This window comes from Poecilia formosa, unplaced genomic scaffold (genome assembly GCF_000485575.1).
Source record: "Poecilia formosa unplaced genomic scaffold, Poecilia_formosa-5.1.2 Scaffold349, whole genome shotgun sequence".
Classification (NCBI taxonomy): domain Eukaryota; kingdom Metazoa; phylum Chordata; class Actinopteri; order Cyprinodontiformes; family Poeciliidae; genus Poecilia; species Poecilia formosa.
Genome location: NW_006800288.1, coordinates 268,551 through 295,240, shown reverse-complemented (window position 1 = coordinate 295,240; position 26,690 = coordinate 268,551). Strand labels below are relative to the sequence as shown.

Genomic DNA, 26,690 nt, shown 5'->3' with positions numbered 1-26,690 from the left:
AGGTAAAAATATATGAATACTTTTGATAGGTACTGTTGATCCACCATGACGGTACGTTTCCTTCTACTTCAATTCTCTCTTGAATTTACATTTATGGCTGGAATTCAAACAGATTCCCAGAGCTGATTCTCTGCATCGGTTGCTGCACAGGCCTCTGCAAACAAAATGAGAAATTTCCCCGTCGCCTGATGTGGGTCTTGTATTTATATAGACACATTGTGTAGTTTAGTTTGGCTGATGCGCTTTGCACTTATGGGACTGTGTTTGTGCCAAGAATAAAAGAAATTCAATCAAACCTGAGAACAATCGTGTGTGATTTGTTTGAATGGGAACTAGGAAGGAAGGGACTCATCCTGAGGACTTTGGCAAAAGAAATGCAAAACATTTGTCTGTTAAAGATTCCTCATCATAAGGAAAATTATTGAACCGTTCCACACATCAAGTTCATGCACTTTCAACTCTTTCCAGCCTAAAAACAATCCATGACCCCTTTCATCTTCTGATATTTTACACACAAAACAGAAAAAGGATCATCCTGCTGCGATCAAGCCTTCCCTTATCTGCCGTCTTCGGCCGACACTTCGTATTAACTCACTCTCAGTACTTGAGCTTGTTTCAGTGCTGATGTTTTCATCACGTTTCCTTAATGGCCCCAAAGTGCATTCAGACCTGAGGAGTTGTCTGTTTGGATTGGCCCGCTTCCCCGTCAGCACCGACAGCTCTGCTTTCTGCACCGTCAGACCCGAGCAGTTGGACTCGGCTCCCTGGGAATGTGGCTCTTATTGTGAAGGGTCCAGAAGACTTAAATATATGAGTTAATTACACTTTGGTTAAAAAAAAAACAGAAAAAAGAGAGAGAAAAATTCACTTAATGCCATCTTGCATGAGGTTTATGTTTTCTTTCTACAAAGATTCACTGATCCATTTTCTACAAACATCCGACTATCTTGTTCATTTTAATAAAATTGTCTTATTTTTGTTTATTGAGAAGATATATATATATAAAAAAAGGCACAAAAAGTTTGTTTTAAAAATGCTTAAAAATATACATGTGTAATTTTTGTGGCCCTCAAGTGTTTGCAATTCAAAAATTTTTGGCCCTGCATGGCGAAAAGTTCAGACGGTTTTTGGGGTTGTAAAGGTGTCAGCGTCACGTTGATTAAAAATCAAACCACTGTACAAACATTTACTGCAAATTTGTGAGTTCACGTTTCAACGAGATTCAAGATTTTTTTTTTTTAGTTGGTACTGAATAAAAATTGAGTTTCAAATTTGTAGTAACAGTTTATAAATCACCTTTTCAAACAACATCTAGAACCTACAGATCTGGCAAGGAGATCACGCACTCAGTTTATGTGTGAATGTCAGATTAATTTTGGGTTTGTATGATATTGTTTTAACAACCAATTTTTTTCCCCAAATTGGAAAGATTAAATAACAAACCACATCAAACCAAGAATGTCTTGAAAGGGGCAGTAAAATGAGTTTTCCAGTCATAGTGCCATTATATAGCACAATCAAGTAACTATGTTACCTTCAGTTGATATAATAACGCATAAATCAAATATGCCTTAAAAGAAATGTTACTTTGTAATTTAACACCTTGAAGTTGGGCCTCTGTCTCTTTAAAAACTGTTCTTTCTGAAACTCCACCTTCAGGAAGTCATCACAACATTTCTCCTCTATTAACACTTTAACAAGGTTTTTACCAACGTTGCTCTGAGCAGAAGCTCCTACAACGAGCTCAGCAGATGCTCAGTTCCACCAGGTGTTTGCCAATTGCTGCTGGCTAGTTTGAAGGAGCTAGTTGGGGAAACTTGGAAATTGCAGTTCTGAGGAGGAGCTGCGCTTCAAAGGCGGAGCTAGGTCCACCCAGGCATTTTGCACAGATGAATGGTTGCCATGGGAGATTTCTAAAACATGCATAAAAGAATCAAAGCAACACTCCAGGTTTGTTTTTGATGAGGGAACAACATTATATAACATGATGCAAAGCTCAAAAAAATTCGATTTTACATAATACTGCCCCTTTAAAATAATTGCAGTAATAATTGTACTGCTGACATCCTGGGAGAGAGAAAAAGAATAATAATTAAATGCATAATAAAAATCCTTTCATTTTTATGACATTTATCGCTAGAGAATGTTTTTAGCCAGAAATGTAGTTCTAGAAAATTTTTTGCAGTTCACTTCTGTTTTCAGTTTTTGTTGTGAGCATTTTAAAACTGTGCATCAGAACCACTGGCACCATTGGCTCCTTTTGAAAAATTGTGTTTCTGCAAAGTGGCTCTCACTGTTGCTTGGGTTGGTTTTCTTTTTTTTTCCTAAATGGAGATCATTAGCATGAGAGCAGATGGAAAGGTTTCAAATTGATCTGCTTTACAGCTGGATGGAAACACACTAAATGAATTTATATTGAAGGTAAGATTTAGTCGAGGCTGAAACATACATCAGGAAAAAAAGCTCAGAGTCTATCGTGACACGTCAACCATCCTAAGGCATTTATTTATTCTTCGTACCCACTTAATCTTTAAAAAAAAAAAAACCTGCTGGGTTATTACTTTCACTAAAATGCTGAACTGATGCTGTTTGGCAATCTAAGTAGTTATAACAAAACCTCTGATTTAATATTAAACCATTCTTCACAGACGGCCAGTATGAACATAAAATAACATCTTGACTGGTCTGACTAGACCTATTCATCAGGTTGAAATAAGACATGACAGCTGCTTCATAACATTATTCCTGTCAGTGTGTAGTGTTCATGGCTTTAGTTCACACTAGAGAACAAGTTTCCTCCCTTCAGACTTCATTAGGCTTCACTAGCTAAGTAGCTAGAACAAACTAGTGCAAGCTAGGTTCAAAGTTCACACCTAGCTTTACCAAAGAATTGACTGTAAAGCCTAAATAGAAAGGCAATACTTCACACTTAAGATTTCATTAGCCTTAGCTAGCTAACTAGCTAGCAGGAGCTGGTGCTAGCTAGGTTCAAGATTAACACCTTGATCAAAGAACTGGTTAAAAAGCCAAAATAGAAAGGCAATAGTTCAAACCGGAGAACAAATTTGTTCACTAAGATTTTATTAGCTTTAACTAGCTATGTTGCTAGCACAAGCTAGTGGTAGCTAAGTTCAAGATTCACACATTGACCAAAGAATTGGCCATAAAGTCAAAATAGGAAGGCAATATTCTGTAAAATATTACATACCGAGTATTAACTTTGTAACCCAAATTGAACTGATTGTCAATAAAAATCTCATTAAACTCTGCCAAGATGTTGAGCTGGTGGATTTGCTCCTTTACAAACCTTTCCAATTTGGACCATTTCATAAAAAAGTTTTAATGTGTGAACAGCTGCTGTCTGCCAATGAGATTTTTGAAGAGAGTTTGTGGCAGTTAATATTTTATGCTTCTTCAGTCAGAACAGATGTGAATATCTGGATCCACTTTAGAAACTTTTTACCCCCCATTTTCACGAGTATAACAAAATATCCAACCAAAAGAAACAGAAATAAACACTGTGTTAAGGACACGTATAAACAGCCAAAATGACAAAATGTTAGGCATAGTCGTATAAACTAGTGTTGCAAACACAAATGCAGGTTGAAATTGATGAAAGGGCAAATTGACCTCAAGCTTGATGTAGTTCAACATTTTTACCCAAACACATTGTTTTCAATCAGCTCACTGCTGGCCTAGACATTAGACATTAGTGAGTAACCCGTTTTAAGAAGATGACAACCTAACCTGGTTTGATGGATCAAATCCATAATTTGTCGCTGTGGTGTGAACTCAAATCAGACCTGAATTGATTCATATTTGATCCAGGAGAAAGTTTTTGGGGAGAAAAAGATCCAACTTGGGTTGTCTTTAACTCAGCAGTTTTTCTAGTTTTCATAACAAACAGCCAATAATAAACAGTCTCCAACTCAAACTTAGGTATTCATTTGAGCTAAACTAAACCAACATGCATGTTTTTGGACTTTGACTGGAAGTGGGAGTACATCATGCCAATCGATGCGTTCAAGGTGGGGACCTCTGGCACCTGCCAAGACCTGAAATCAAGGCTTTCAAGCTGTGAGCCAGTAGCCGATATGGTACTAAATATTCATTAAGATGATATGAAGGTCTGTGAAATAATAATAAAAAAATCAATTGTTCTGATGGGAAGAAACTAGAAAACTGCCAGTGTTGTGGTTGTTGTGGTTCCCTTTAGGTCACTATGTACATGAAAAGGCTACAGGTGAAGTTAAAGCTATTGAGTTTCAACCCAGTGTTTGTAGATCAGCAGGAAGTATCAATACCAGCAGTATGATCCTTTGATTCACACACAAAAGACACTTACACAGAAACCATGGGGGAAAAAAAAGACTAAAGAAGGTCACAAACCCATGGCACACTACTAAGTAAATGACATCCAAGTCACATGCTAATATTGGCAACAATATTTTGGCTTAACGTGAGGTGAAACCATCAGAGTAAATGATTGCTTATAGAAAATAATACCTGATGCTTTAGATCATTCTTGAATTCTCTGTCTGCAGCGAGGCAATGGGATAATACATAACAAATATCTCTTCAAGTTAAAGTGAAACAAGCAAACTCCCTTTGAAAAATAGCATTTCTCTCAGTGTGCATTCATCGAGTACATAACCAAAGTTCATGTATTCATTTTATTGTGTAAATCTGTAATAAGTAAGTTTGTAGTTTGTGTCACGTCTCTTTAAATTAAGCAATTCTTGAAAAAATAGACATCCATGCTTCATGCTTTGCATCCTGTTCGGGTCCAGTTTTGCTGTTCCGTCCAGTAGTCTCTCTTATCCGTTCGCAGCAAGTACGTACAACCAAACTTGTGAAGTTGGGGGGCGGGGAGGTAAAAGGTGCTAAAATAAAAATCTTGGTGAAGAGCAGCATTGAAAATGTTTGACCTTGTGTATAAAACGTGACCACTCACTGTCCGGTGAGCGCCGAGTCTCAGATAGACTTCCTCCTCCTCATGAGCTGGTGATTGTCCGTGAAGCTGTGAAGGCCGGGAGAAACCGAACTGACGGGCGATGGGAGGAGGCTGTTCTTCAAGGTGCTGGGCGAGATCTCCTCGATCCTGTAGGAGACCGAGCGAAAGTACTGACTGGGGTTCAGCTGCGAGCCGAAGGAGTTCTGATGCGAAAAGGCACAACCCAGGCCTCCGATCCCACCGCTAGAGCTGCCGTAGTCGTGTGAACGGTAGTGCATGCACGGGCACACCGACTGCAGGTCCGTCACCTCCGTCCTGTACGGCTCCCGTCGCCGCCGGCTCCTCTGCAGCGACTCGTCCTGGATGTGGATGATCATGCTGTTGCGGTTGCCGGCGAGTGAGGCACGTTCCTCGGCGTCCCGCCGCTCGTCCTCACTGTTCATAGTCAGGAAGCGGAGCACCACCAGGTTGAGGAACGCTCCGATGACCGTCAGGCCCACCAGGATGTACATGAAGCTAAAGGCCACATACAGGGGCTTCTTCTGGAGGGCCCGGTTCTTTTGAAGGGCCACGAAGTCTCCGAAGCCTATTGTCGTTAGCGTGATGAAACAGTAATAGTACGACTGGAAGAAGCTCCAGTCCTCATAGTGGGAGAACGCGGCAGCGCCGATGCACAGCGTGCCGATGCAGGAGAAAAATCCCACTGTCACCATGTTCTCCATGGACACGTCCGTGATGCGCATTCCGCAGCACTTCTTGATGCGTTTCAGGAGGTACTTGACGAACGTGTTCATCCTCTCGCCCAGGCTCTGGAACATGACGAGGGTCAAAGGGATTCCGAGGACAGCGTAAAACATGCAGAAGGCCTTCCCTGCATCAGTCCCAGGCGCTGCATGCCCATAGCCTGAGGACAACAATAAAAAATAACGAGAAAAATTAGCAATGCAAACAGAGTTAACTTGCTGCACCTTGCTAAGGTATTTATAACCCTTTGGAGAACCACAGATGCTTTCAGGATTTTCCATGACCGACCAATGGAAACAGAAAACACACAACAAGGAAAAGAAAACATGGCTTTCAACTTTCTACGCCTAGAAAGTAGAAGTAAAGTTGAACCACTGTGTGGACTTTATGTCAGAGGTCAAAAATTCCCTGGTCCAGAAAACCACAGGGAGGCAGCTAACTGCATGCCAAATGGGCAAAATAGCAAACCCAGCTGATGAAAAACTGGCAATGAGCAAAAATCAAGGAGAGATTGACATCCACTGTCAGTTCACAGGAATTTCATTTCTTTCCATTTGGGAAAAATGTGACAGTCAAATGAATGGGATTTCTCACCCAAATGGTTACTGGCCCCCAATCCTAATCCTAACCTGTAACCCTCGTTTCTTTTTTTAAACACATAAAGACCTAAAACCTCAAATGTTTTTACCCTTCAATAAAACCACATACAGAGTCACCAACTGCATTCTAAAATCACAGAGTCAGTACATAGAGTTGGTGGACATCCATTTACAAGTCTTGCAAAGGATTCTCAATTTATTTTGATTTTGACTTTGACTGGACCATTTTTACCCCATTAAATTTACTTTGACATAAATGAATCCATTGCGATTCCATTATAACAGCATTATGTAGTCACCACCGTGTTTCACAGTGGAGACGGGATGTTCAAGGTGATATGCAGAGTTACTGTGGTTACATGTTGCAAGTTGGCGACAAAGTGTAAGTCTGTTCTCATGTAACCAGAGCATCTTTATCAACATGAATGCTGTGGAGCTTATTTTCAATGGTGGCTTTCTTGTCACCAGGTTTACAGAATGCCCAACTACTGTAACAGTTGTCCAGTGAACAGATATTTCCACCTGAGCTGAGTTTTCTGCAAAGTTTTGATTTTGGGGATGCTTTATTAAACAATCCATAATGACAAATTCAAAGTTTAGGAAAATGTTTCACAACCTCACTCTGTTTCTCCTCCATCAAATCAGTCAAAATCACTTAAGTTCATTTAAGTTTGAATTATACACAGCTGTATGTTAACAACTAAACTGGTGACTTATGAAGGTAACCGGTTACACCTGGATATGTTTTAGTGCAGTGGTTCTTAACCTTTGTTCGATTGAACCCCAGGGGTTCGATCAAACCCAGGTTAAGAACCACTGTTTTAGTGGTTTCATAGTAAAGGAGGCTGAACAGATTTTTACCAAAAAGTTAAAAAGTGTGTGAAAAAAAGTTTGAAAACCATATTATGCTCTACTTTCTGCTGGTTTATCACAAAATCCAAGTAAAACACAGTGAAGTTTGTGGTCACAATGTGACAAAATGCTAAGAATTCAAGGGATTTGAATCTTTTTTTTTTCTGGTTTTGAAGCGGCAGTCACCTCTACTTTACTTTCTGACCCCAAATCAGCTTTTGTTTACAAACAGGACCATAAAGAAAATCTCAGTAAGTCTGTGAGCGCTGCCAGGTGAGGTATTGAATAAGGTGGCCGCCACAGAAATGTTCCTGCTCATTAATCTTATTTGGGGCCCAACATTAAAGTGAAGGGGTGTCCCATTAGTCAGAAGTTTCCGGTGAGGCAGAGGAGTTTGGAGCAGGGATTGAGAAAGAGTCATAGAGGGAACGCCAGTAAAGCTTTTAGCTTAATTAGACTTTATATTTAGACCTCAAGCTGCTGACTCACACGCAATACTTTGGAAAACCAACCTGTGGGGTTAACAATGGAACTCATTCACTATGTTTTGATTCAATTTTGAAAACGCAAGTGATTCTGTGCGTATCTCATCTTATGTACAAAGTCACTTGAGAGATTGCAGCATGAATAAGAGCTACGGTTCTTAAGCAGTCATATCGATCATCTCTCTTTACGGAGCACTGTTGGTGCCGATGTTAAAACTCAAGTCGAAGCCAAGAAACGCCACCTGTCAGTTGGCGGATCGTCGCTCCATGAAAGCACTCTCTGTGACAGACGTCAGATTTTTTTGGGAAAACAGCGAGGCAATATTAGGAAACATATTTATTTAAATGTCTTGAATAAGATCTGTGGTTTGTGCTCTCAAATATTGATTCTGTTTTTTCCCATCGGGCCTTCTGCTCACTCGTGTATCTGCTAGTTATGCTCTTTCAGAAGAGAGAGCTGGACCAGGAACGGCTTCGCTTAATTCATGTTTGCATGCGCATTGCAGATTAATGAAGCCGAATATGCTGTTTGAACTATTTCTTAAAACATTTCCAAAGTAGATGCATCTGACAAGCTAAGCTACTGCTTTACTGAGACATCTTACATCTTACAGCTGTTAAAATGTGAACAATAATTTGTCTAAGACAAGTAAAAAGAGGCTGGATTTCAGTAGCTAGTGTCACTATAAAAATATTCATCCCTTTGGATGTCTAACCCTGTTCCATATCAATCATGATCACCAAAATATGTCAGTTTTGACAAAGAAAAAATATGACCAAGAAATTCTTTAACACCAAAAGGAAAGGTGATTTCCACAAAGTGACAAAGATATTTTACATAAAACGTGATTGCATAAGTATTCACCAGTTTTAAAGTGACTCAACAGAGGTCCAGCCAATTGGTGGTAGTCGTCTCACGGTGACTGAAAGGAGATCACCTGTGTGCAGTGTGTCTCAAGTACATATGTTTGTTAAAAAAGCAGCTGTTTGTTATGATTAAACCTTAAAACAATAAAAAGGATTAAAAAAAACCCCAAAGGGGGTGAATACTTTTTATAAGCACTGTACGTGCGAAAAGTTCATTGCATTCATCCAATGAATTAAACCCAACATGAATAAATATTTTCTGTAATTTATTCACGCAAGTTAAAGCCAGATCTCATCTATTAGGTTTAATTTATTGGTTTATTTTAGAAATGTTTAATCATATTTTATCATTTTTCCTTTCATAGTTGGATGCTGCATTACATTGTGACTATATTTCTCCTTAACACAACAACTTCCATCATTTTAGGGTAAGCCGCTGAAGAAAAGCAGGTGAGATGCCAGGCATGCTAACCAATCCAAATCAAGGTTTTCAGCAGGACACGGAAGCTGTTTAAATAACATTTATCAAAGTTTATAAAGACCAAATTTGCATTGGAAAATCAATATTGAGTATTAATCCAAAGATGCTACAATGTAAAGTTGCTAATATGTTTATGAAGCGCTGCGTTTTTTTAAATGACCCAGTTTGCATTAACAGTTCATTATTTCATGCTACACAGCCAGGTTGAAGCAGGAATAAAACTTTGATAACATCAGACAAATGTAAACCAACAGGACAGGGGTTTTTTGCCGGAAAGGGACAATTATCCTTACTGACCGTATCTCAGGCCAAACTTCGGAACTAAAGAAGCCGCTTAATTCACTGTCCAATCTGCTGCACAGATCTGGTGCTGGTTTACCACTCAGAGCGCAAATGAAAATGGAAAAAACCTTATCTACATGACAAAACACGTCAATACGAAGCCCAAGGTAATCAGGCCTGTTGCTGTTTGCACCAAACCTGATTAAAGGAACGCTTTCCATTCTCTCTTCCAGAAATCATACAGTTTTGTTGTTACTGTGAAACTACAGGTGTCTTTACTTTATTATATGAAACTAAACTCAATAAAATAAAAATCAAGAAAGACAACATGGCTGAGGAAAGGGGAAGTCCTGTAAATAAAAACTCTGCGGCTCCAGCTAACTCAAATTGTACTTCAGATTTTTACAACTAACTCAGAGCTCATTTATTTAGATGCATTTTTCTCCAGACAATATCTACACTAGATTGTATATTTTCAACTTTACTTTGAAACTTAAAAATGTTTTAGATGTTATAAATTCTATTTAGAGGTGGGGGTAGGCAATTATTTTAATGTTTATTGTCTATTGTGATAATGTTATTATGAGAATTTTGATTTATGGTTGTAAATAAATTCCAATTAATGATATTTAAAACAGCCCCAAACTGTCCGCATTGTTAGCTTCACTATGGTCTCCTCTGTTTTTTCATTCAGGTCATTAATAAATTTGAAAATATGATTAAATGCAGTTACTGTCTGCATTTCAGTGACAAGTCACAGGTATTTTCTTCTGTGACCGCTGTCCTACCATGTGTACCATTTTTTTTCAAGAGCGGTATTTGTGTTATTCACTGACAGCCATGGAATTACATAAAATAAAAGTAATAAACAGTTATTTTCGTCACTTTTATTGTCATCACATTAGTTCCACAAAACTTTGTGTTAACATTTAAAGTCCATATTTCCAAGCTCTATTTAGAGATAACTAAACTTTCACTTTTAAACACTTTTAACCTGTAAATCTGGAAACAACCCACATAAAGACGAGAACAGTATGTTTTTGTAAACTAAAAACAAAAAAGAGAGAAAATCTGCACAGAACTACAGAAATTGATGTAGTAGGTCTGCCGGGCCCATGGGTGGCGCTGTAGCCCACCAGAGAATGAAGCAATAAACACTAAATGGTGCCAAGTTTGCTAAATCATCTCTGTGGACAGGATATGAGATTATCATTTCAATGTATTTTAGTCCAAATAGATGCTCAGAGGAAATGTTCCTCTGTTTTTTAATGACCGTCTGGAACATTAGTCAAACACAACAACAGCACATTTTCCCAACATAAACAGAAAAAAAGATCAAATCAGGAAAAATATTATGAAAATAATAGTACTACAGATTGGGGAATGGGAATAATGTCTGAAGAATCAAACTATGACAAATACTCAGGAGTTGTGAAGTCATTCTGTACAAACGTCATCATGCCTCTTCCTAAAATTCGTCAAATTTCAAACATGCTCTTGAACTGAGTAAGGTATTTATCACACATTGACTTTTTTCATTGTTTTCCTCCTTGGCAGCACATAATTTCAATCTTTCACATTGAAAGATTGAGTTGAAAACACAATTCATATTTGGTGAGCCATATTGTTTCTTTACTTTAGAAGAGATTCTGTCACATTAAGGATAGATTTTGTTTTTCTTTGTCAAACCATCAATTCAAGATACATTCTTTTGAAGCATGTTGGATAAATAACATGCTGCACAGGGAGAGTGTCTTAAACAATGTGATCTACTGCTCCACTAACAGAACACAGCGAGGATATTGACCTGCACTGGTACAAGACAAATAAATATGATGGAGCTTTATATTGGCAGAGCTGCACACAGAAATCGACAGGTGACCGTAGGATTTCCAGCATGATTCATCCTGACAGGCGTCCGGCTGGACACTGAGAATCAGCAAATACACCACAGCAGAGAGCTAGCAGCTGAAAACAACTCTAGTCAGGACAGATGCTGCTAGAGTGAAGAAGTCTCTGTGTTAGCTACTTTCAGTCTGAGAAGGTATTTAATGTAACTTTATTTTCTCAACATGTACAGATATCCATGGAGCTCATTCAGGCTGCCACAAACCAAGAGAGAGCAGACCAGGAGATAACAGAAAAGCTGAACAGTTGCAACAAAATTGCCACATCTTTTTGAGTTTTTAAGTTTGTATTTAAAGAAACATAATAGAGTTGGAAATGCTGGTATCCTGTTGAAAATATGCAGGTTAGTGTTAGCTATGCTAACAAATCATAAAAGTTGATAAAGACGCTTTAAAAGTCAACTCCTTAAATATGCAGTAAATACATTTTATTGTTGAAATTGTCACAATGTTGACAGTTTAAAATGAGACAGATAATCTATGAAAAAAGAAATTGAGCTCCACTGCCGTCTCCCCGTGCTAACCACCAGAAACAACCAATCAGAGGCAGGAGGAGGGTCTTAGAGCTGTCATACAACCTCTGTGTGGCGTTGCTCATCCTGCTCTCCGCTTCCCCCACTTTATCTCTGCTATGGTGCGGCTTCTTCCTGATAGCAGAATGCTAAGGCTAGTCAGCAAAGCCACCGGTTTTCCCTTAACGGTAAGTTGTTTCTCTGTCCCAGTATGTAGAGGACTGCATCAAACCTAGCAATAAGGTCATCGACACCTGGCAACGACGTGGTTGCTAGGTGTGGTTCCTCACTGAGATGAGGACTGAGGAAATTTCCGTCATTTCCTCAGTCAGCACCTGAATGAATCCCTCTGAAACCAGTGCTGCTTGGTAGGAATTTTTAGGCTAAGGTGGGAATGCTCTGGGAGGACTCTGAGAATCTTTGTGAATGCTGGCATTGGTCTTTCCAATCTGTGACAACCTTAAAAGTCACGTGAAATAATGCTGAATTCTACCTCTGCTTCTTCTTAGATTGTCCTCTAATTCAGGCATTAGCAGAGGGAATCTACAGAGATAACATCAATATGCAAAGGGTGTCGTAAAAAAGGCTTTTAGCATCAAATAAGGCAGATTATACTCCCATTTAAGTACATATTCGTATAGCCATCTCTCCTTCCATCTTTCCATCATAATCTAAAAGAGCAAGTTAATCTATATATATTTTTTCTTATTGCATTAATTTCTTCTTGGCGAGTAATTAGAATGTAATGAATTACAGCCGCAGCTGTGACAAGATGAAAGCTTTTATTTTATTTGCAGCGCCGCTCTGCGCAGACAGATTACCCCAGGTCTAATCAGCAGCTCATCTTTAAGCATTGCCTTTCCCACTCCAGGACATTATACCAACTGATTTTTGGTCATTTTGAGCTTTCCCAGAGCAGGCCTCCGCCGCTGCAATCACATCAGAGCATATTGGGTGATTATTCAACAAGCCGCTATGAGAACGACCATGAAGCTGCGTCTAACACGCCGCAGTTTGGTCGGGATTTTTGAAGCGGTGTACTTCTGGCAGGATTTTAAGATCAGAAGTCGTTACCTGTATCTGATGAGACCCAGGCAGGAAGTCATAAATGGGCAAAGAAAAAAAAAAAAAGAGAAAAAAAAGGGAGAGTTCCTTACATCGCCAATACGATAAACACGAGATCATTGCCTGGGAAGTTCATGGACACTCACATGACCTGTAGCCTACCTTTTGAATGTCATTCCAGGTGACATTTATGGCATCGAACAATGTCATCTTGGGTGCCACCTACCACTGATCTAATTCACTGAGAGAAAAACGTTCATGAAAAGCTTTTCGGTCGTTATCCTGTAAAAGCTGGTGAGTTCGGACACATTATACACCTCCGGTCACCGGAGAAGTAGATTATGGGAGAAAACTACAAGTCTCAAAGTGGTGTAAACTGTGCCACCTCTTTGGAGTATTCCTTTGATGTCATTGATGGGATGTGTTGTTCCTGCCTCGGCGCTGAACTGTGTAATCTGTTTGCCCGGTTATAATGCCTCTATTATCTCCTGTTGTCTTGGGAACAGACATATTTGCTGCTCCACGCGGAGCCCCGCCACGCACAGGTGCTTCTGCGCTCATGTGTGCACAGGTGAATGCTGGTGTTTGTGGAGGGCAGCTGAAAGGGAATAATACTCCCTGGCGGATGATGAAAAGCGCAAGACGAAGCCTCTGACTCAAGAAGCATCCTTGGGGAAACAAAAAAAACACTGCAAAATCAGAAAGAGACCAAGAAAGATGTGAAATATTCTCTATTTGAAGCCTCCAACAAGCAAAATGTGCTTATTGGCTTAAAAAAAAAGTCTTAGCAGTTAGAACCACAAAGTGACTCTGCAATAAAAAATGGCTTATAAATTATTAATTGTGTTAAATTAAGCTCTCCTATAATTCAGTAGAAAACAGAATCTGTGGCAGAGTTACTGATAAGATACAAATGTTTTTGCTGTGAGAATAACACAAGTGGATAACAGAAGCCAGTGTCAGAGGGTCATTTTAAATTTTAATGAACATTTTACACTGGAACTGGGAAATAGTTAAATATCCAAACTAAATATACAAAAAATTATAGAAACAACAAATAAACAACAACAAATGAAGTTGCAAAAGAACAACAGTCCTTCAAAAAAAGGGCTGGTTGAGACCACTAAGGCTAAAGACCAGTGTTTGGTCGAAAGAGAGAGAAAAAGAAAAACAATGGAAATTATTGCACTGATTTTAATTTATCATGCAATTAATTGATTTACTGTTTATTGTGACAGGCCTAGCTGCTACTGGCAAAAACCACAAAGAAGATGACAGGAAGTCGCAGGAGGATGATGGTTTGTTTGCATTTTTTTCTGACAATGTTCAGCTGGCTCCACCAGAGCTCTCACAGCATCACAGTTCATAAAAAGTTGTGTCAATCCAACGTGTTGAATCCATAATTCTTCTGTAAGACTGCAGATTACAATTTTCCTAAAAGGCCGCATAAGTAGCCACTCCCAACTATGCGAGGCTTTTCGCTCCAACGCCTGAAAAAGACGCCAAAGGAATGGCTAATAGATGATGAGCCATGACTGAATTATGGATATATTTAATGTAACTCTTTACATCCATCGGAGCCATGATTTTAATAACTCATCTCATGAACAAGCTTATTGACTTGTGATGATTTTATTTCCTACCTAATGGAAACACAGCAACTACATAAACGTGTTGTTTCGAAATCAGGAGAATATCAACAAAGATTTACTCATGTTTGTAATGGAAACGTAGCCGGTGAAAACGTACCCGTTTAGCTGTTTCTCTTCCAAATGAAGCCGCTAAAGGCGATACTTATGCAATTAACTCAGTGTTTCTCAATTCCGGTCCTCAGGACCCCCTGCCCTGCATGTTTTAGGTGTTTCCCTTCTGCTACACACCTGGATTGAATCTGTGGGTGATTAACAGGTTTCTGCAGCACTTGATGGGCATGCAATCGTCTGAATCAGCTGTTCTGGAATAGAGGCACATCTAAAACATGCAGAGCAGGGGGGCCTGAGGACTCAACTTTTTGTTCAACATAGAAATTCCTCCTGAATCTGGATTCTGTTTGTTTTTGTTTTTTTGTCTTTCTACTCTGTCTTCTCAGGGCCCCATTTGGTTGCAGCAGATGACTGCTCACGCTGAGCCAGTCGCTACATGCATGCTCAGAATGACTGATAGCTGTAAAGTCAGTGACTCTCCGCAATCTGCTAAATTTGTTTCGACAACAGACTTTTTCTCAGTTGACATAATAAACTGATCTTCAGTGCTTCGTTTTATCACCAAGATTAAAATGGAATGTGTCCAATTTGAATCAGACTGTGTGCTCGGTTTAAACTGTTTATGTATTTCAGTAAATAAATTGGATCCGTTTGTCTCGTAAAGCGCCTCGAGGCGATGTTTATTTTGATTTGGCTTTATATTAAAAACTGAATTGAACTGAATCCTTTAAGCAAGTTTATTGTGTCAGCGTGCATCTGCTTAACTGTTATAACAAACCCAAGTGGGAAGTGTAATAATTCATCCACACAGCGGCAGACCCTGAAAATAGTGTGACCGTCATTTGAAGTAGGAGGAGGTACAATCTGTTGCTTTACAAACTTTTAATGTGACAATTTGGATTTGTTAAATGAGTGTTGCATCTCTCAGCAAAAGACAAAAAAAAACATATATATATATTAAACAAGTAAACAAATTTGTAATTCACTACATTTATGTCTGTGTTAAAAAAAAAGTTTTAAGTCAATTCAGCGCCTTTTCTCTGTACCTGATCATATTGGCTGATGCCTCACCTCAGATATCATATCATAAAATGGATCAATATCTCTAAGGAATCTTTGTGGCACTCTGTTGAATCTATGGCATGAAGGATTAATACAATTCTGAAGACATAAAGGAGATTCACCTCAAGGTTTTCCTATTAAAGTGGCTTGATTATTTTTGGTTCAGTCTGCCAGGTTGTAGAGAACTCACACTCTCCAGTAGCTTTTCGTAGTTTAATCTAAGTGGTCCTCTAATGCTTGAGCATTTGTGAATTACATTATAAATTGCATGACTCATCAGCCTTTGTTTGGCTTTACTCCACTTTACTATGACTTATTTTGAATGGCTGCCCACATCCACAGTGTGAGCTCCATAGGTCTGTGCAAGACTGACTCATTGTTGCTCCAATTTAAAACTGACACAGCAAGTAACCTAAATCCAGTTTTTTTTTTTTTATTTATTTATTCATTCTCTAGTTAGATAATCAACATTACATATCTTCTGCACTACAAAACAAATGGAGCCACATAAAACGAACTGACAGACCCAGAAGAGTACACATTTATTTGTGATTAGCACAAATATGACGAAATCTGATTCTTTCATTGGTAAAGAAAGTGTAACTGTATCTCTACCATTCCAGAGATACAGTTCCTAATATGCTAAAAATTCCAATTAATCTAAAAATATGGATCTTCATTATAAAGTTCAGTAACAATGGAAAAGTTAATGCATATAAATGAACAAGAAAATGTGAAACACTATTTCTGGTGGGGAATAAGTTATAACACTCACTTAAAATTGTTAAATCACACATACTCACATGGTTTCTGGTGCACCATTAGAACACCACTGCCCAGTATTTGGAAAGAGGATCATGTCATTGTCATAACCTCAGACATTTAGTTTGTTGTGCTGTTGACATGAGAGTGAACACCATGGTTTAGAAATAGCCAGGCTTGTACATAGTTAACCCTAAACATAACCCCCAACTCACAAGAGCACTTCTCCTCGTGAGAAACAAGCTTTGGTCCCCACAACTTGAGTATGAAAGTATGTGTTATGAAAATAGCCCTTACAATGTACTTACCCCAAGTAAAATCCAGTTCAACCAGTAGCCTTCAAAGGTGCAGCATCATGAAGACTTATGAATACGACAAACAATATAAGGATAAAGTTAGAAAATCTCTTAGAGGCACCTTTGAGTCGATGAAAATTAAAAAATAGAGCGGTACAACTCGAAACCTACCATGACCTGACTGACCACCTAGAACAGGGCTGCCCAAAGTCGGTCCTCCAGGGCCAGCATCCTGCATGTTTTAGTTTCCTCCCTGGTGGTAGAAATAACCTTCTCAGCATGTCAGTGTTGTTCATAGCCCTTCTAATTAGCCATCATTGGATCCAGGTGCATTAAACCAGGGAGAGAACTAAAGCATGCAGGATGCTGGTCCTCGAGGACCGACTTTGGACACCACTGACCTAGAATGAAACACTGGGGAAGGAAAGCATTCAAGAGGCTCATGGTAGCTCACAAAGAACTGGAGAGATCCATAGTTTAGGTGGGATAATCCATTACCAGGACAACTATTGGTTGCTCACTAGAAATCTTTGTGGAAGAGTGGTAAGAAGAAAGGCATTGGCTGACTTGTTTTCAAGTTGCCATAAGCTAGCAAAAGCAATGTCTCAAAGGAACCAAAGCATCCCACCTTCTTTTACCCATCCTGTGCATGTGTGCATTGGTTGATGTTGTAGAAAAAAAAGTCCAAAACAAATTACATGAGAACAGAAGTAATACTTGTGGTAACTGGGAATGTAATTATGGAGTGAAAATGATAGAAAAAGGAATGAATTAAACCAAAACATGAATCATTTGATCCTCTAAGCACACCACTTAACAAACATACCATTATACCAGTAAATCCATTCTCCCCGTAGTCTTCATTTATTTTCTGGTTGCACAAACATGCATCATCCATAATTCATAACACTATCAAGGTAGTCCCTCATTAGCAGCCATGCATAGGCTGGGAAGTTGCTCTAGTGTTGAGCAGTTTCCTTAGCCATCGCCTTTGGCTTGTTTGATCCGCGGGTTAATCGGCTTCAAATTGTGCCAGCGGCCCCTGGCGGCATTAATTGCCACAGGTCTGGGCATTTTAATGAAGGTCTGGAAGCACAGAGGTGTTTTGTTTTGCTCTCTACCTGAACCTTTATCATCAGTAAGATCTTAATGCGGCAGCACTTAGACAACCTTTTATTATCTATGTTTTCCTGCAAATTTTACAATATTATAGTACAATAATGGTTATAGAGTTCCAACAGCTAGTCATCTTAACTCTTTTGTTAAAGGAAAAATGTCAAATGGGCCAGTCTACGCTGACAAATAAGGCAATTCCAACAATATAAAACATGCCTGGCAGCAGGTTTAAAAAGATCACATTTACATATTAAGTGCCTTATCCATTGCTTTTATTCTTAGACCTGAAGTCGGTGAATAGCATAGCAAAATGTCAGAGTAAGATAAAATCCACTGCAAACCTTCAAATTATCATTTCTTATATAATTTGCTTCATGAATGAGTGTTTTGCATCTCCAATTATGTCTTAGTTTTACATTTAAAAAAATGTGTTGCTGTGTGTTGTGAGTGTGAGGTCGTGTTGCTAAATGCTCCCTCTAGTGAAGAAAGTCTGATCTGGATGAAGGTAAACGCTTTGAGCTTGATGATCTTTAAAGACATTCTGGAGTGAGAAAAGAAGCAGTTCTTAGCTGTGATTCCATTACAAATGTACACAAAACATTGTCAATATTCTGCTAGAGTAAAAAAAAAACTGCAATTGTGTTGTTTACATTAAGTAAGAAACGCAATTACAATCACGTGAATTTGTTTCTTCACGTGATAAGTTGTTGAAAACAGGGTCCTGTTTTTTTTCTCCAGGGTTGTGCCTGTTGCAATGTCTGGTTGTTGATCATGTGACTCGATGACGCAAAAAAAAAAAAAAAAGAAAAAACAAAAGTGCTTTCATTGCAGTTTTGCAAAATAAACTAATTTCAATATGGCGGAAAAACCACCTCATGCTAGCACCAAAACTTTTATAAAAAAAACAAAGGGTTTCTTTTAAACTTTGCATGTTTCCATTAAGTGAATTTATTTGAAGATAGGCTGATTTTTTGACTGCATCAAAAGTGGTGTATTTCACAAAACTGCAGTAGAAAAACATTTCTCTGCGTCATACGAGTCCCATGATCAACAACCGGATGTTACTACTGGCAGAAAAGACAAAGAAGACAACAGGAAGTGGAAGGAGAGTGATGGTGCCACATGTATTTTTTAATGACTTATCACGTGAACAAACTTATCAAGGTGTTATTTTGATTGAGTTTCTCATTTAATGGCAACACCACAATTGCATTAGTGGAATACCTACAAAGATTGTAATGGAAACAAGGCTAGAGATTCTGAAGAAACCAAAACGGTTTTTTAACATGTCTGGACTACATTTGACCATCTCTAGTTCAAAAACTGTAAAATGGACTGATGAAATCTGGACTGATAATAAAATGTAGCTTGAGATTCATGAAAATTTTATTTCATTTGTGAAAACACATTTGGATAGCATTTTCATTGTTTTCTGGGTGTTTTTTGTTTGTTTGTTTGTTTGTTTTTTACGTGAAGGCCATGTTAGAATTAGACAAATATGGAAGTCATAGAAGCTGGTCTGACATTTTCCAAAATATTCTCAACAACGTCATCCAGCCTCCTACCTGTGGTGTCCTGTTTCTGGGTCCTCACTAGGCACTCAGTGGTGACATGTCAAGCTTTTGTTATGAAAAATGTGCCTACATAATAATAAAATGGTGAATTTGTTGACGTCTTTCATAAGTCGATTATATTGACTTTATTTTTTTTTTGGGGGGGGAGGGAAAGAAATAAAGAATTAATGACAAGCCGGCAAATGCTGAGTCGCAGCCAACAGGCTGTGCACTTCCTGCTTCTTGTCAAAGTAACAAGGTCCTCTCAATGTGCCAGGTTGTTTGCAGTCTCGTGCTGTGTGCAGCATAAAATCAATGTGGTTTGCAGAATGATGCAAAGAGGCCAATTATTCCCCCAACTCCTCTGGTACAATGACAATCATTTGCTATGCTGCCAAACAACAGTCCCACAATTATTTTTAAACCCAATTTTACCACCAGTAATGTCATGTGTTATCAAATAAATGAGAATGGAGACTGTAGTTCTATAAAAAGACAAATCACATGATAAAATCAGCAATGCAGTATAGAATTTAAGACCTAACAAAAACCTGGTTGAATTTTTTACAACCTAATGCTGCAGTTGCTTTTCTATGAACTTCCTCTTGGGAAGTATTTTCTCATCTGTGAGTTGCTTTGGATAAAAGCATCTGCAAAGTGCAGACACATTAATATACACGAATTAAAAAAAAAAAGAAAGGTTTTTAAGGTCACGGTTTGAAAACTAGAGGAATAAACACAATCAAATCCTTATGCATAGAACCATTTATTCTTTGTTTGCCAAGCAAAAAATGGGAAAACAGCTTGATTAAGAAACACAAATGGACGCTTACTGAATCAGCATTCAGCAAGGACGAGCCAGCCACACCCTGCTTTTAAAGAACGTGGAAGATTATAACCCCACCCCAAATCACTCATGGGATGGGTAGTGTCAATAAAAATGATGGTTTGATCCCAAGCAAACCGTTATCTCACTAGTTTAGTTCTCTGGACTCCTCCCTTCCTTTTTTTTTTTTTTTTTTTAAAACATAAATGGCTAGTGTTGAAAGAGAAGATTAAAGATAAAGGACTAGATATGTTTAACTTTCATTAGCGCTTCTTAGTCAACAGGCTAATAAAGCTTAAAATGTTTAAAAGATAGCTATCTAGGCGAGTCCTGGCTAGACGTAGAACAGACACTACGCAACAACAAAGATATAAAGACATAACTTTTATCAGCTCAAACATAAAACATGTATGCCTTGGAAGCATTAATATCAGCTCCTCTTTGGTGGCATGGTGGGAATCTCTAAAAGTGACAGAAACCCAAATTTACAATTAATACACCGCAAAGTCCTACATAGAGTCACTATATGGGTTACCAGAGGTTTGGGATGTGTGTTGCACCGATTTACAATTAATGTAGGTTATTAATTAGCTCTTATAGGCAATTGTTCATTATTTTGTGAACTGTAGACACCTTTTTGAATTTTATGAGGAGTGAGACATTACGTTCTGTCAATTTCTTGGTTGTGTGCATAAGCTGTGTGTTAGATAATGGCATTTACGCTAACAGCAGAAACGAGATGCCTGTCTGTTATCATTTTAGTGTGCAGACATGTGTAAACACTGATATTTGGGAGTTTATCATTTTTACTGCAGTATTTAGTTTTTTTCTTTCACTTAATGACATTGAGCAATATGTATTATGTTTGTCTCATTCCATAAACTATTGCATGAGAGCAGCAGCTTAAATCACTTGTGATTCTGTCTCCTCTATTTACCATGTGTTTAGTTATCTAGCTAAACACATACAACTAGCAATGTGTTTAGCTTCATATGTTTTGCTAGCTGTCTAACTAAACACACAGATAACTACCTATGTCAACTAGTTAAGCATATAGCTAGTTGTCTATGTGTTTAGCTATGTGTCTTGCTAAACACTAGACAGTTTAGCTAGCTGTCTAGCTAAACACAGTCAGCAATTTTTTTAACTAGCTGTATGGCTAAACAAAGACAACTAGCTATGTTTTAAGCTAGGTGTCTAGTTAAATACATAGACGGCTAAACACATACACGACTAGTAATGTTTTTAGCTAGTTGTCTTCTACAATGACACTACGTATACAAAGAGGATGTGGTAGAGTCAGTTTCTCATTGTGTCTTTCAATGCCATTGAAGCTAAACCAAGAGGGGAATTCTAATTGTAATCCAAAACAGATGAGAATGTGAAATAGCTGGCTATTCAAATAAATGCTTTATGTCTTCACTGTTAATAAATGCCACTTCCACATACTCTGCCGATTAACATTTCCAACACAGTGCACAACAGCACTGACTGACCAGTCAGCCAGGACCTGTTCAGATGGCTCCGATAGCCCTGGCATTATAATTTAGAGCGATAGCGCTCTAAAGTGGTGCTGTTGTTCACCAACAGAAAGTCATTGAATGCAGTTTTATTCAGAATGTCAGTTGTGTTTTGCTGCTCAAAGCTCTGGCTGAATTATTTATTTTTCCAATTTCTCGCTGTGTTTTCTTGCTTTCTTTGTTTGGGAGGTCTCTAAGCTAAGCTGCTGCAGACGGAGCCCGGGGATTCGCCCGCCGTTTTGGGGTGTTATAAAGCCTGTTTTAAATGTCCTCAGCAAAGTCTGACTGAACTGTCCACTTCTCTGTTTATCTTCCTACTACTTTTGACTGTGTAATATGCATTCAGTCAGACACACACACACACACACACACACACACACAGAGCTTCACAGACAGGACCCAGGGGCCAACCTATCCTCTGAAAACTACTAATCAACAATGAGTCACCCAGCAGCTTATCAGATACTCTTTTGTAACGCTGCTGTTCAGTTTTTATTTTTGTTTTTTTCGTCTTCTCAGGCACGTTGCTCCCTGGGACTAATTTCAGAGATAAAACACCCCGGGGTAGATAGGTATTAACAAGGATGACTCATGTTTCTGCAACCTTAAAGGCCGATCAAAACTCTGTGTTTCATTTGAAGGAATCTTTAGCTAATTTTCTCCTTATTAAATGCACACTGTGAAGCATCTTTGAAGCTTTACATTGAAAGACAAAGTGTCCTCCCCCAGCAGCCTCATCCCCATAGATGAGTAAATGCAGTTTGCTCCAAGACATGACGACACGCTTAGTGGGACAAATCTGGTAAAAAGCAACAGCTGTGCTTGGTTCAAAAACTTAATTAGCACTGAGTGAACAAATGACTAATACAAAACTGAATATGTTTTATTGTGTTATTAGTCTTGATTAAAGTTAGAGGTAAATTAAAAATTTCTTCTCTGGTAAAATTAGGGCAGAATTTGTTTATGGTGGGGCAACGTTGGCGAAAAAGGAATCAGATAGAGGAACTTTGAACTGGGCAAACCCAATGAACTGAGCGTTCACAGAAATGAGTTAAAAATATGACAGTGTCTTAATCTACCTTGCAAAAGGCTTTTAAAACCAGATGTGATTTTCACTTTCTTATAATATTACAATTATACACAACTACTGTCATGATCTTTAGGCATTTGTGTTCTGTGCTTTCTGTTTAGCATCATTCCTTTTTTATTTTTTTTGCACATTAAATTTTGCTGTATTAGTTTATTCTTCTGTGTTAGGTCTTTGTTGCTTTTTCATTTGTACATTTAGATAGATGGTTTCTAGTGTTTCTCCTCATAATACAACTTAATCCAACCTCTACAACGACAGACATGACTACTGTTACCCTCACAGACCAAGCACTGACTAAGGCAAAAGTCAGTAAAACCCAAGGCTTTTGGTAGAGTTAAACTGCAAAACACAAGATCTTACTAAATTATTTTGGTCAACTTTCTTGTGCAAATATCTCAGTGCATTTAACAAGTCAAAACTAATTTACAAGCAATTTTTCAGCATAATATAGGAGCTTTTTGTAAGTCAATAATCCCTTAATATTCTTTAAAAAAATACTTGTTCCAGTGCCAGATTGTTTCACTTATGATGAGATCTTTTCTCCATGTTATAACTGAAATAATCTGCCAGGGGAACTAGCAAGTTTTCATTAGTAATTATTGACGTTAAATAAGCTTGTGTATCTTGCTTACTTATAAGTTTAGTTTTGTCTTGTTTCAAATACACTAAGATATTTTTACAAGAAAGTATACCGAAAATACCCTGTGAGATTCTGTGTTTTTGCAGTGCAAGATTTCATGTTCAAGTTTAAATAATATTAACAATCAACTCTTGGTCAACTACAGTTTGCAGTGTTGCACAGGGACAAATTTATGTTTAGAAATTTTTGCACTTTAACCTTTATTTTCAGTAATTGGTAAAGCGAATCACTAAATCCTAAAAAATCCTAAAAAATAGAGAAGTTACACTTTAAAATTTGATTGACAATGTTTAGGGAAAGTTTGCATAAGGTCAAGAGCCAATATACTACCAATGTACCAAGTAGACCACTGCCAGAGTTTTGGAGGCAGACACAAGATGTTTAGTTTTTTCCCCCGACTTTTTTCTTTTTCAAAGAGTTTGTCCGACCACATTGACAGATTTATATGGATAGTAGGCACAGTTGGCTGGTCTGGATAGAACTTGCCTTTTCAATTCTCACCCATAGCCAGAGTCTTCATAGCTTGTAGCTTATCTACAGGTCAGAGTTACAGGATGTGCTGCTGTCCTTTCAGAGGACAGGGTTTTTAAAACTGTTCTATTCTTTCAAAAGTCTTTGAAGAATTGATAAAAGTTTTAAAAAATCTGTCGCCCAGTGACAGGTGGAGAAACACAAGCGACCAGAAACGAGAAGTGATTCCAGAAAAGTAACATCATCCATGAGTAAAGCCCAGAAGTTACTTCCGTCTCTGACATTTCTATTTATAATTACAGATGTAACAGAATTTAAATTAAAAACTGAAGTCTATAACACATCAAATCATACTGTTTGCAGATAGTTTTTATAAAGAATGGTGCCCCTACTAGAGCTGAAATGTCACCCGCAGGAAGAAGCCATTACCCAAAAATCAACATTTAAAGTCACTTTAAGCATGCTCACAGGAACAAATATCTTAATTTGTGAGAGTACATAAAATATGATCCAATAAAACTAGCGTCAATGCTTGCTACATTCAGAGGAAAAAGAGGCAAGTGTGCAGTGTGCACAATCCAACTGTTAGGAGCATGGGTGACAGCAACGTACTGGTAAAGGGGAAAACTGTTGGAGGATACTAGGATACCTAAAATGTCTCCACCAAGTCAGAGTTTAAACACTACAAAAACGCAGTAGATTTCTGAATTTGTCCCTTAATAAAACTATTTTAAAACAGTTTTCTCTCTCTCTCTCTCTTGATGTTCTCACCACAGTTAGCACTGAAATCCTTTTTTGTAATCCTAACTGACCTCAAAGGTGAAAGATGTCAGAGACCAAGAAAAACATTAGATTTTTTTCCAGGGTATTTAAATGTCTGATTTTCAGCCATTCCTCTTTAATGTGACACTACTGAATGTTGTGCATTTAGTGCTTATTTTGTCCATTTTGTCACATCTGGACCAAACACTCCAAATGTGATTGTCAGGACCATTTACCTACAGAAAAGGGATTATTGAGCAGAAATTAAGAAATAATTACAATTTTGCATGAAAAACAACACCTAGATCCCTCCCAGTGATCATACACCTCCCAAACTACACACTCCACCTCCATTACATCACACTCATCCATTATTACCTAATGGGGTTCAGACTTACCCAGTTCACAAAGGAAGCCACACTAAAACTCCTGTGAAAAATCCCCAGAGTGCCCCGCTTCTCCATCCTACCCATCATCCTCAGGCATAGCGTTCACTAGCAAAGGGGTTTAAACGCATAAATTATGAATAAGAGAAAACATGTCAGTGCTGTACCAGCTCAGCTCATTATAGTGAACTTCTTTCTATTCTGTTGTACAAATTACCCCTCTGCCTCTACTATGTGATGTCAATTAAACCTCTGCAGTGAGAATCAGCATAAACGCATTTAACACTGTGTGGTTACAACTCAGATGCATCTGACTGGACTGTGAGATGTCCAGTTTGTCGCACCGTGAGAATCTGCTGGCTGCAGACCTGAATTTGTAAGTAAATATGAGGATTCCCAGAATTTATACATTTAAGGATCAAATGTGGTTGAAATTATATTGATTGTTTAACCAAACAGATGGTTTCAGGTTGGTCCCAAATGAATTCGGTAGTATGAATTTTTCCACATCACATCCAGTTAGAACCAGCAATTTACATATGCTGAATAAAAAGACACAAAAAAATTTTTCCCCTCATTGTCTGAAGTTGAATGAGACCAAACTTTTCTTGTTTTTCGCTTAGCTAAAATTATCAAAATTATTTCTATTTGCTAAATGCCAGAAAACATGGCGAAAACATTTAAAAGAAATTTTTTTGTAACTTCCCTGGAATGAAATAGTTTGCACACATTTGGTCAGAATCAGCAATAAACCTCTGATAGGTTTATTGACACACTGGAGTTGATATGAGTCACACCTGAAACACAGTGCTTTCTTCATTAGCACAATGGGAAGATCAAAAGAAATCAGCCAACTACTTGTGTTAAATGTGGAAAAAGTGATTATTTGTGACCAAATCAAAACTAAATCTTTTTTGAGTTAAAGTTGAGAAGCTATAATAGAAAAATGAAATAAAATTGCAAGAAGGAATCTGAGACTAAAGTATCAATCTTACCACTAAACTGGTATCAGAATTATGGATCGATCTGCCCACCTCTACCAAATACATTCCAAATAATTAATGTGGTTTGACATTCATGTCCATGATTTGTGAATTTAAGCTTCTGACTGAAACTGTAGACTTGTAGATTTAATGTAAAATGCTTAAAGTTGTTTTTTATGGGAGATCTGAGGAGCAGTTATTGTTCTACACACACAAGCTAACCCAAAGCAAAGCACATTGCATCTATCCTCCAGCAGGATGTATGGAAAAATGTCAGAATTAGCTAGTCATAGAAACTCTTCAATGATTCATTAGAAAAAAAGGAGTAAAATTCAGCCAAAATGCTCAGAAGTTTTGAGATTAATCTCAGAAATTTTCTAGAAAAATCTTGGAAATTTCTGAGTGTCAAAAGTCAAAAATTTGCAACAATAAAACAGAAATGTTCAGATCTCAGATATTTTCTGAGGGTATCAAAAAGTGAAAGTTTGCGATAAAAATCTCAAATTTCCACGTCTTTCAAGAAAATGTCTGATATTACTCTCCAAATTTCTGAGTAGAAAGTTAAATATTTCTAAGAAACACTCAGACATTTTCTAGAAAAAAACGTGGAAACTTTCCAAAACCTCCAAAATTTTCAAAAGCTGAAAATTTTCGACTTTTGAAACTCTGAAATTTCCAAGATTTTTCTAGAACATTTCTGAGACTAATCTCAAACCTACTGAATTTTTGCCAGAAATTTACTCTTTGTTTTTCTCTCCACCTACAACGGTCC

At 38.0% G+C, this 26,690-nt stretch overlaps 1 protein-coding gene and 1 long non-coding RNA gene across 2 annotated transcripts in view; one reads left to right on the top strand and one right to left on the bottom strand.

The window, feature by feature from the left end:
- The first annotated feature begins 1,952 nt into the window (after nt 1-1,952).
- Nucleotides 1,953-4,884, top strand: LOC107833238 (uncharacterized). Its single transcript, XR_001658955.1, has 2 exons — nt 1,953-2,865; nt 3,137-4,884. It is a non-coding gene; the product is annotated as an uncharacterized LOC107833238 (long non-coding RNA).
- The window catches only part of kcnk9 (potassium channel, subfamily K, member 9), a 42,953-nt gene continuing 20,924 nt past the window's right edge, over nt 4,662-26,690 (bottom strand). Inside the window, exon 2 of the mRNA XM_007574316.2 lies at nt 4,662-5,858. Within this exon, the coding sequence (XP_007574378.2) occupies nt 4,975-5,858 (884 nt within the window). The 3' untranslated portion in view covers nt 4,662-4,974. The remainder of the gene's footprint in view (nt 5,859-26,690) is intronic.